This window comes from Esox lucius, chromosome 5, assembly GCF_011004845.1.
Source record: "Esox lucius isolate fEsoLuc1 chromosome 5, fEsoLuc1.pri, whole genome shotgun sequence".
NCBI lineage: Eukaryota > Metazoa > Chordata > Actinopteri > Esociformes > Esocidae > Esox > Esox lucius.
The window spans coordinates 28,912,142-28,924,450 of NC_047573.1; the positions used below are offsets into that span (position 1 = coordinate 28,912,142).

The following is a 12,309-nucleotide window of genomic DNA, read 5'->3' on the forward strand; positions in this document are numbered from 1 at the left end:
GATGACGCTGATTGGAGAAGATGGTTCTCGACCTTTTCACTTTAAATAGTGATTACAGTGTGTGATTAATGAAAGTGGTTGCTCTTAATCAACTATGCTGTCAGAAGGTTTGTTTTAGTATGATAGTGAATTAGCTGTAGACATCACTTTGCTAGTTCTTGTTTATTTTTGTGATTGGTAGTGTAGCATGATCGTTTCAAAGTTAGCTCATGTGTTCTTTGAGGTAGTATTGTATATCCATTTGCCAAATATGTATATTTTACATGTCAGTCTAGGATTGCATGTTGTTTTATTCAAACCCGTTAACGGAACGCATTTTGTGTAAGAAAAAAGCTAAGCCCAATGTTGGTTTTAATTTTAACATTGTCAGATCTTCCCTGGATTCCTGCCACTTACGACATATTAACAAGGAGCAGTGGATACATATCCGGAATTGTAAAATCTACAGAAGAACTGGACATCTTACTAGAAAATCACAAGCGAGCAACTTGTAGCGCTTTCATTAAATGGTATGTCTGAAAGGTGGAAGTTGTATAGTATCTCGGTTTATTCTATCAAATGTAGACACCATACTAGTTGATGCCGTAACTTGTGGTTGTTTTGGAGCATTTGTCAATTTTTAGATAATCAGTAGACGGTTCTGACTAAATAAATTTCTATCCAATTGGCGACAGATTTTTAAGCGAGTATGATGTTTTCAATGTAACAAATTATCTACTGATTTGAAAATGTTTTGTAACTAATCCTGTTGCGCTCAATAAATGTTACTAAATTTTTGCACTCAAGCAAATAGCCCACATACAGTGTGGGTAATTGCCTATATTTTTATAATGAAAAGTATTATAAATAATATGTATTTGTTATTTCAAACTGTAGTTGCGCATCAGTCATGTGACCAGATATAAGACTTGTGTTTTGGAAAGCTCATGAGCCTGCAGAGTTTATACCTTAAATTTAATCTGGAGACAAACTTCAGAGTAAGAACTACTGGAATCATGACTCTGAAGTTTACATCAAAATACTGTTTTTCTATTACTATTTGACAATGGCATTTCCCCTATTCTTTGCACAGTTCGCTTTACAAACACAAACAAACATTATCTGATTTTTCTCGCATAAATATTGCGGATGGATGTGTAACAGGTGGAAATTAAACCTTGATTTCTTCCAGGAGCAGCCAACATTTCAGACTGCTAAACCAAAAGGAATGCACTTTTAATCAAAAGGCAGTCAATTTTTAATTGCAAAAGCGTGCTACTCATCAGTGATCAATACGTAGTTATGTCTGCTACACTGCTTAGTTATATGAAGATATGCAGTACTGCAATTCTGGAAAAAAATGGAGCAATCTATCCCCGTCACACAAACAAACTGAACTTCATTGTGATTGATGGTGATTCACTACCGTTCAAAAGTTTGCAGTCACTTAGAAATATCCTTGTTTTCCCTGAAAACATGATATGTTTGAATAGGAAATATGGCTAAATGAATAGGAAATATAGTTATTGTCAAGGTTTGAAATAATTGATGATGATTTTTAAATTAAATTATGATTGTCCTTCAAACTTTTGTCAAAAAATCGTTTATTTGTAGAAATTACAGCCTTGCAGACCTTTGGCATTCTAGTTGTCAGTTTATTTAGGTAATCTGAAGTGATATCACCCCATGTTTCCTGAAGCACCTCCCAGAATTTGGATTGGCTTGATGGGCACTCATCCAGCATCTTTTCATTTCGTCTGTGTCTCACGAACGTTCTTTGTGAACACCTCAAACTTATTTTTGTGTGTCTATAACACTTTTTTCCAATCTTCCTCTGTCCAGTGTCTGTGTTCTCTTGCCCATCTTAATCTTTTCTTTTTATTGGCCAGTCTGAAATTGCCCGGAGTCCCCTCTTCACTCTTACTGTTCTATGAAGCTGCCTTTTGAGGACCTGTGAGGTGTGTTTCTCAAACTAGATATTGTAATTGTAATTGTCCTCTTGCTCAGTTGTCCACTGGGGGCCTCCTCCTACTCTTTATATCCTGTTTAGAGCCAGTTTGCGCTGTTTTGTGAAGGGAGTAGTACACAGCGTTGTACGTGATCTTCTGTTTTCTTTCTCACATGGAATTGCTTTTGTTTCTCAGAACAATAATAGACTGATGAATTTCAGAAGAAAGTTCTTTGTTTTTGACTATTTTGAGCCTGTAATCGAACCCACAATTGCCGATGCTCCATATACTCAACTATTCTAAAGAAGAACAGTTTTATTGCTTTATTTGGCACAACAGTTTTTAGCTGTGCTAACATAATTGCAAAAGGGTTTTCTAAAGATCAGTTAGCCTTTTAAAATTATAAACTTAGATTAGCAAACATAACATGCCATTGGAACACAGGACTGATGGTTGCTGATAATGGGCCTCTGTACGCCTATGTAGATATTCCATAATAAATCTGCGATTTCCAGCTACAATAGTAGCCATTTCCAACACTAACAATGTCAACATTGTATTTCTGATCGATTTGATGTTATTATAACAGACAAAAGCAAGGACCCCAAACTTTTGAACAGAAGTGTATGTCTGAGACAGGGTGAGTGTTTTTGTTGGCACTAAGCAATATGAACAGGATGGACTGGACTTGACAGTTTCGTGACTCATGAATTCTCCCATAGTTAAACAAAAAGGGAAGATTTATATAATTATATAATGACTTAATAGGAATGCATATATTTGGTTTTGTATTTCAAATATGCTTGAAACACAAACATGGACACATTGTCTTTGACCCAGCATAGCTAGCATGGGGGCTAAATGCCAAATATTGGATTGCAATACGGCAGATGTGTTGTACAATGTCTGTCTAGAATCTAGACATTACTTACATGGATGGAATTTTGGTTGTAAAAAGAGAAAATATAAATGGTTTGATTTTTCTCTAAATGGTCATCTGCGGTCTATCCCACAGGTCTGACCACATAAAAGATGCTAGTAAACGGAGACTGCTTTGGCAAGTGGAGGACTACGCAGAGGATGTTCCCCTTTATGTGGTCAAAAGAGTTACGCTTGCTTGCCAACATGGCAAAGCACCAAACAGAAGACTTTCTACAGCTACGGTACGTTGCTGAAACATTACAATTGGATAAGCCTCTAAAATTATATCCATGAAATGCTTTGTGAGGTACATGATCAGAAACATGTATAGTTGCACCGTTGAGAATGTTTTGTCAAGCTAAAATGTTGTACCTTCGTCACCTGTTGATAAATGTGTCTTGCAGGAACATTCTTCAGAAAATGGAAGCTGCAAGAAGAGGCTCCGTAAGAGACTGAAGAAATTGGGCTGTCCGGCAAAACTTTTCATTCGTCACGTGACCAGGTAAATAACAAGCAGTCTAATGTGCTTCTCACAAAAGCCACATTTTTGGGGGGTGGTAAGTTTTTTTTTCTAAAATGTGTTATTGTTTAAGGTATGACACATTTAGTGTGAAGGGAGACGCTTCCAGAGCAAAAAAAGAAGATGCCATGAAAAGACTAAAACAGGCACTAACCCAAACAAACCCACCTACTTCAACATTCATCCATGTCAAACTTCCACTCGTGGAAGCCCACCACAACCATAGTATCGACTCAGGATGTTGCCATTCAAGGCCGATGCATCCCAGAGTTAAAGAGAAAATCCAGGAATTTGTGGGAGCGGGGTTAACGTCTGTCGCTTGTGTTAAAATAGCCTTGAAGCAGTTTGTGCTGACTGAGCTGTGTTCGGATGACCTGTGCAAACCTCATGAAGAAGACCAAGCATACTTCCCATCCAGCAAAACGATTCACAACCATATAAAGGGAATAGGGGCAGGGAATGGACACAGAAAAGAGGTAAAACAGTATGTTGTGGATGATGGTCCGAAAAGCAAGTGGGAGGAGGACATAATGGAAGATGAAGCGGTTCCAGAGGTGGAGAATGAGCATGGAAGAGACGTGGAAGAAGACAGGCTACAGAGTGTCAGAGCGGCACAGCTCGCATTGAGGGAGGAGCTTAAGAAATTCACAGACGCTTCATTTTTGTGTGAGCACCTTGACACCTTGGAAAGTTCAACTGAAGCCTTGATGAACCTGAGAACATCCTTCCTAACTCACTGCCGGAATGAAAACCCTCTTGTGTTAAGTAAACATAAAGTGGTGGGATTAGGAACATCTACTGTCAAGAAAAGCCAATCCAAAAATCAATCAACATTGAAGGAAGGTATGTTTTAATATTTCAGAAGTTTGAATTTGAATGACGTTGGTGAAACCCTATGCCACCTATTTTATTTTTCCATTAAAAAATATTTAATAACTAACTTAATTTCTCTTTATGACAACACACATTTTGGGATGCATCCCTTTAAATTTGATTGATGACACACAAGCGGAGGGTCAAATTATCATGCATGGAAACATTTAGTCAAATTAGCGTGCTTGAAAAAATGCCTTTCTGTGCATGATAGTTTGACTCAACTTTATTACCATTGATGTTTTTTAAAAGTGGATTATTCAGGAGGTGAGGAAATTGGATTTGACAAAATTGATGAGTATTGTGAGTGCAGGCCCTCTATCTTAGGCTAGGTTGATCAGTATTATGAGTGCAGGCCCGATATCTTAGGCTAAATTTATGATTATTTTGAGTACATGCCCTCTGTCTTAGGATGAAGCAACCAAGAAACCCTCTAAGTTCTTTCATGAAATGGTTTTGTGAGATGGATTTGCTAAGTACACTTTTCTCTCATCCCACAGCTGAGGTGTGTGATCCTTTGCTGTCCTTAAATGCCCCAAAACCTTTCTCAGGTACAATATATCTAACACTTGTGCCAACATACTTGTACAGTGCCTATGGGAAGTAATCCGACCTCTTCACTTTTTCCAGATTTTGTGTTATGTACTTCATTTATAACTGATTGAAAAATCACACAATAACCCATAATGAAATTTGAAGCACCTTTGGCAACGACCTCAGCTTTCTGCTTTACACATCTGGATTTGGGCAGTTTCTCCCATTCCTCCTTGTACATCCTCTCAAATTCTGTCAGATTGAATGGGGAGCTGTGTGCTTCAGGTCATGATTGTGCTGAAAGATGAATGTTTGCTCCAGTCTGATATATTGTGTGCTCTGGAATAGGTTTTGTTTAATGACCTCTTTATATGTTGTTGTTTATTCTTCCCTCAATCCTGATCAGTCTCCCAGTCCTTGGCATGGAGAATCTCATCCAACCAGAGAATCTTTTTCCTCATGCTCTCAGAGTCCTTCAGATTGCATGTTATATGCCTTTTACTTTGGATTGGGTACCCTCTAGCCACTCTACTATAACGATGGATTGCTGCAGAGATGTTGTCTTTCTGGCAGATTTTCTCATGTCCACACAGGAATTCTGGAGCTTTGTTAGAGAGGCCATTGAGTTTTTGTTCACCTCCCTGTCAAAGGCACTTCTTGACTGGTTCCTAATTTCCATTTCACAATTATGGAGCCCAGTGTGTTCCTGATAACTTGGAAGTGTTGTTTCCCCAGATCTATGCCTTGTTTTTTATAACCTTCTCCAGATCTATGCCTTGTTTTTTATAACCTTCTCCAGATCTATGCCTTGTTTTTTATAACCTTCTCCAGATCTATGCCTTGTTTTTTATAACCTTCTCCAGATCTATGCCTTGTTTTTTTATAACCTTCTCCAGATCTATGCCTTGTTTTTTATAACCTTCTCCAGATCTATGCCTTGTTTTTTATAACCTTCTCCAGATCTATGCCTTGTTTTTTATAACCTTCTCCAGATCTATGCCTTGTTTTTTATAACCTTCTCCAGATCTATGCCTTGTTTTTTTTAACCTTCTCCAGATCTATGCCTTGTTTTTTTTAACCTTCTCCAGATCTATGCCTTGACACACATCTTGGAAGTCTACCGGTGTTCCTTGTCCAGTAATTTAAATTTGCCACAGATTGTCTCTAATCAGGTTCTAGAGAGATCTCAAGAATCATCATAGGACACAGGATGCATCTGAGCTCAATGTGTCATGGAAAAGGGTCTGAATACTTATTCACATGGGATTTCCAGTTTTAAAAAATGTGCACACATTTCTGAAAAAAAGGTTGTGCTTTGTTATTATGGGGTATTGACAAAGGTTGATAGCAAAATCAAATAATAATAATACAGCATTATGAATTAAGTTGTATAATAAAATGTGGAGAAAGTCAAGAGATCAGAATATTTTCTGAAGGCACTTTATACCCTGTTGAGCATTGTTTAACAAAAAAAGCATAATTCCTTTTGTCAGGTGTAAAAATGTTTTGTGTTTCACGCAGATGGATGAAGATCTCGTACAGTGGATTGTACAAGAAATCACCCCCTTGGACTGATTTGTGATTTATTGCAATTTTCTGAACTATTTACACAAAATGATCTTGTGTAATTTTTTAGGGGGGCCTTCTATTGTTTATTTTTCTGCTGAAAGTTTAATTCAGGTCCCAGCGTCTGAATGAGGTTTTCCTCTTGGATTTTGCTTGTCCTTATCTGCATCAGTTTTTTAATCTAAAAAAGTTCTCAGTCTGTGACGATGCCATGCACTACCCACCCCATAATGCCACCAGCATACATGAAGGTTGGGAGGCACTTACTCAGTAATGGGTTATTTATTTTTATGTTTTTTATCTTTTGACATTTCTTTGCTGTTTTTAGTGCCTTGTTTGTATGTAAGGTGCCTGTTTTACAATAGTTATATTCTATACATTTGTAGTGATTATTGTCACTCGGTTATTTAGAATGACCCCCCCCCCCCCCCTTTAAAAATATTTGAATCTTGAAAAGCAGATGTTCCATGTATCTGTTGTATATTTAAGGAATAATGCATGAGGGTGTGTGATATATGATCAATACGCCACTGTGCTTGTTATATTGGCCAAATACCAAAAACCCTTGGTATAGGCCAGGGTTTGCCTTATTGCAGTTATGAACTGGTTACAAAACCAGTTGGAGTAATAAAAAGTTATGTCATGACATATACGTCATATGTTCTCATATACCAGTGCTAACACCCAATCAGCATTCAGGATTCAAACTACCTGGTTGATAATGTCAGATATACCACAGCTTTCAGATAATTGGCATCCAGGACTGCTCAGGAGAACCTGCTGTGGACTGTTGATATTGATATATTTACATTTAAGCATGGGGATCAGAAATACAGTGTAGACATTGGTAATCTTGTATGTTGAATATTGTAGCTGATTTTTAATGGAATACCTAGCTAGGCGTACAGAAGCCCATTATCAGCAACCATCAGTCCTGTGTTCAAATGGCATGTTGTGTTTGCTAATCCAAGTTTAGCATTTTAACAGGCTAATTGATTATTAGCCTTTTGCAATTTTTGGCACAGCTGGAAACTATTTTGCTGATTAAAGAAGCAATAAAACTGATTGTTGAGTATCTGGAGCATCAGCAATTGTGGAATCAATTGCAGCCTCAAAATGGCCAGAAACAAAGAATTGACTTTTGAAACATGTCAATATGTAATTCAACCATGAATTCCATATTTTCCAAGATAATTCTTGGAGAGAATGTAAGGTCAGCTGTCAAAAAGCACAGATCTAACCCTATTTAAATGCTCTGGGGGGCCATGCATGCAAGAAAGAACTTAAACAAGACACAGTTGAAGCAGTGCTGTGAAAAGTGGCCAACAGTTACTCCTACTTGATATAAGGATATACATGTGATTAAGGTTGACCCTCGGGGTGTTCCGTAGTAGATTTTAAGCATACAGCAGGAAGCTGATAAAACAGATTTGATAAAGCTGACATGGAGAGGCAGCTACATCCCTGTGAGCAACGTTGGACGTCCTCGCTAGGGGGAGCCCTCAAGTAGAATTTTCGCAGGACAGAAAAGCGACAAATTACGTTGAGTGGGACGGACGGGAGAGGCAGTTAGACCCGGCGTAGTGACGTGGACGTCCACCACGGTCACATAGACGTCCTCGCTAGGGGGAGCCCTCAAATGTATGTTTAGCAGGACGGATGGGGGATCAGGTATGCTGAGCTGGATGTGGAGCAGGGCGGACGGCGATGAGTGATGTTGTGTAATGCACGCCGGCGGAGGATACCATCAGGACGCGCACAGAAATCTGTTGCTCACTCGAGAAGTCTCTGTTTACAGCCAAAGCAGTGGCGACGTCTTATCTTACACTGGTTAAACTTACCATTTACCAGGAGTTACAGTTAACCTGTTTAAAATTCATACATTTACAAGGCGGTAAAGAACACATACAGTGGGGGAACAAGTATTTGATACACTGCCAATTTTGCAGGTTTTCCTACTTACAAAGCATGTAGAAGTCTGTAATATTTATCATAGGTACTCTTCAACTGTGAGTGACGGAATCTAAAATCCAGAAAATCACATTGTATGATTTTTAAGTAATTAATTTGCATTTTATTGCATGACATAAGTATTTGATACATCAGAAAAGCAGAACTTAATATTTGGTACTGAAACTTTTGTTTGCAATTACAGAGATCATACATTTCCTGTAGTTCTTTACCAGGTTTGCACACACTGCAGCAGGGATTTTGGCCCACTCCTCCATACAGACCTCCATTCCAGGTTTTGGGGCTGTCGCTGGGCAATATGGACTTTCAGCTCCCTCCAAAGATTTTCTATTGGGTTCAGGTCTGGAGACTGGTTAGGCCACTCCAGGACCTTGAGATTCTTCTTACAGAGCCAATCCTTAGTTGCTCTGGCTGTGTGTTTTCGGGTCATTGGCATGCTGGAAGACGCAGCCACGACCCATCTTCAATGCTCTTACTGAGGGAAGGAGGTTGTTGGCCAGATATGGCCCCATCCATCCTCCTCTCAATACGGTGAGTGGGCTACGGGTACCGCCACCAGATCAGTGTCTTGTGAGCAACATTAAAGAAATGCTTAAGCACATGTCGTCTTTCTGTTACAGTGCTGTTGATTTTAAAGCCAGGGTTCTGTGCGACGTCTTTTTAGTCATCCGGCTCACATGTACTAGTTCATTTAAAAGAGACAGTTCATTGTGGCTCTCAAAACGGCTCCTCGATCAGTATTTTTTTTTTATCATCCTTTATTGCAAATATGATTATGCAAATGTTGCTAATCAACCCAAATGATCTAATGGCCATAATAACATGTGCTGGCCTTAGTAAAGCTGTGGAAAGTGACACTTATTTGTTAATTTATCTTTCACTGAAATTATGCATTTTAATCCTAGCAGGTGAATTTTGAAAAGTTGTGGAGAAATTCCAAGCCATGATATTTGTGCCCTCACAATGTTTATACTCTCGCACGACTGGTTCTTCGCTCACGCGGCTTGTGTTTCTGCTCTCTTAACTTCACATTCTGCTCTCTCGACTGAATTTTTCCTTTTTGAAGTGGCTCCAGCGTGTATGAGGGGCCGTCAGGGACATTATTCAGAATTACCTCTCACAAACACATGTGAAATGCTCTTGCATACACTACTGAAACACTCTCACATAAACAACTGGAAGATTATTCACTCGCACACGCTACTGAAACGCTCTCACACATACAAGTGAAACGCTCTTATATACAGTACTGAAACGCTCTCATACATACAAGTGAAAAGCTCTTATATACACTACTGAAACGCTCTCACAAGTGAAACGATCTCACACATATAAGTGAAAAGCTCTTATATACATTACTGAAACGCTCTCACAAGTGAAACGATCTCACACATATAAGTGAAAAGCTCTTATATACATTACTGAAACGCTCTCACAAGTGAAACGATATCACACATATAAGTGAAAAGCTCTTATATACACTACTAAAAAGCTGCCCGACTGTTGTTCGCATTTGACAAGGTTCTGATGGTCTCCGCTGACGCCAGCACAGTGTGAAGTACCGCTGCTGCCTCGGTTAGGCTGCTTGCAGGGTGTTGGGCAGATATTAATGTTGCGAACAACGTGGCAGACGATCAGCACGTGAATCGCGTTGTGAATTGCGCATATTTGTTGAACGGAAAGCCTTCCGGTTTTACTGAAACACCTCTCACACTATATTTCACACATTATAGTGAAAAGCTCTCATATAACCATGTGAAACACCTCTCACACACTATAGTGAAATCCTTTCACACACTATAGTGAAATCCTTTCACACACTATAGTGAAATCCTTTCACACACTATAGTGAAATCCTTTCACAACTATAGTGAAATCCTTTCACACATTATAGTACATATAGTAAATTTTTTATAGGGGTTCGCAGAACCAATCCGTCGGGGTTGTACTGTACATCCCCCGTGTCCGCGAGGGATCGGTTCTGCAACCCTCGCGGATGTGGAAAATTGCGTGTAAGTGTCACTCCCTAACACCCAGTTACCCTACACAACATGCCCCATTACCCCAGTTACCCTACACAACATGCCCCATTACCCCAGTTACCCTACACAACATGCCCCATTACCCCAGTTACCCTACACAACATGCCCCATTACCCCAGTTACCCTACACAACACGCCCCATTACCCCAGTTACCCTACACAACACGCCCCATTACCCCAGTTACCCTACACAACACGCCCCATTACCCCAGTTACCCTACACAACACGCCCCATTACCCCAGTTACCTTACACAACATGCCCCATTACCCCAGTTACCCTACACAACATGCCCCATTACCCCAGTTAAACTACACAACATGCCCCATTATCCCAGTTACCCTACACAACATGCCCCATTACCTTTTCCATGTTCTTATTGCATGATAATATTGTAAAAACATTGTGATTGGCAACTGAGATCGCTGTTTATGTCTTTCAACATGTCACTATGAACGGCGAGATGATTATAGTACAGAAGATATTAAATACTTATAAATACATTAAATATACATAAAACAATGTGTTTTTATGTTTTTTTTATAGAAAGTCTGAAATTAGTGCGTTTTTAGAATTTCGGACTTCTTGAAAGATTTCCGCGGATACTTGAGTTCGAGAATGTGGAACCGCGGACAGCTGGGGGAATACTGTATGTATATTATATATGTCCCATAGGGTGGCCATTCCTCCGGCTTTAGGCTGGACAGTCTGGCTGCAGGTGCAGCCTTAAGCCTGACACTCATTTGTCTTCGCTTTTTGGCACATTACCTTGTTAGTTTAATACTTAAAAAAAAAAAATATTAGCAAAACAAATACAAACAAATCAGGTACAGTGAAAAATCTTACTACGAACCTACAGTGCATATCTTAGATGGGGCATGATATTTACATGGCCAAAAAAAAAAAAAAAAGCTTTAGCATATACAAAAGAAAATAAATCAAAAGGGCAAATATTCAATAAGAATGTTAATAAAAGAAGCCAGTTTCACTGCATTCTTGTTATTAATCAATAATAAAACATAAAAAAGTTTCAGATCATTCCTCCAATAAGTAATGTTAGGATTTATCTTTAAAAAAAATGACTTAACAGAATTACACTGTTAATGCCAAAGTCATTATGATCATTGTGAAAAATACCACATTTTATATCATTAATTGTTAGATTCATTATCTGAATTCCTTTGGATACAAGAAATTGTATAAGGTCCAGCCAAAACCTTTGTACAACTTCACACAAACAGAAAAGATGATCCAAATCTTCGGGTTCATTATCACAAAAGCTACAGTTTCCTACATCCATTTTAAACCTCTGTTTTAGGAAATCATTAGTTGGATAAATCCTATTTATAATTTTAATTAATTAAAATAGACAGAATTTCTGCAACCATTATAAACAACAAGGGAGAGCTACCACAACCTTGCCTTATTCCTCTACCAATATTAAATCTTTTACAAGTCCTGTGCCCCAAAGACACACAGCTATTTATATCAGAATAAAGCATATGTATAGTATCTATGAACTTGTCGCCAAAACCAAAATAATGAAGGGTTTTTTATATAAATTAATGCTCAACAGAGTCAAAGGCCTTATAAAAATCAAGGAAGAGTATAAAACCATCATCATCAATTAAATCACTATAGTCAAATAAATCCATAACAAGTCTTATATTATTATGAATGACTCTTTTATAAAGCCTGACTGTGTCTCACTTATTATGTCTGCTATCCCTTTTTTAAGTCTAGATGCAATGGATCCAGATTTTTTTTTATAGTCTGTATTTAATAATGTAATCGGTCTTAAATTGTCCAATTGCTGTTTGTCTTTCCCCGCCTTTGGAATCAGAGTAATTACACCCTGTTTCATGCTAGTCATCAATTCTTTCCTAACTATACATTCTTTTAACGCTTCAAATAATATGATTCTCAAATCTTCCCAAAAATATTTATAAAAATTA

At 38.4% G+C, this 12,309-nt stretch overlaps 1 protein-coding gene across 1 annotated transcript; it reads left to right on the forward strand.

Annotated features, from left to right (window-relative positions):
• LOC105027626 lies at nt 1–7,407 on the forward strand. Its single transcript, XM_010899793.5, has 7 exons — nt 1–107; nt 371–509; nt 2,944–3,091; nt 3,254–3,351; nt 3,443–4,212; nt 4,743–4,793; nt 6,298–7,407. Exons 1-7 carry the CDS (start codon nt 95–97, stop codon nt 6,303–6,305), a joined length of 1,227 nt encoding a protein of 408 aa, XP_010898095.1. The 5' UTR covers nt 1–94; the 3' UTR covers nt 6,306–7,407.
• Nucleotides 7,408–12,309: the final 4,902 nt, after the last annotated feature.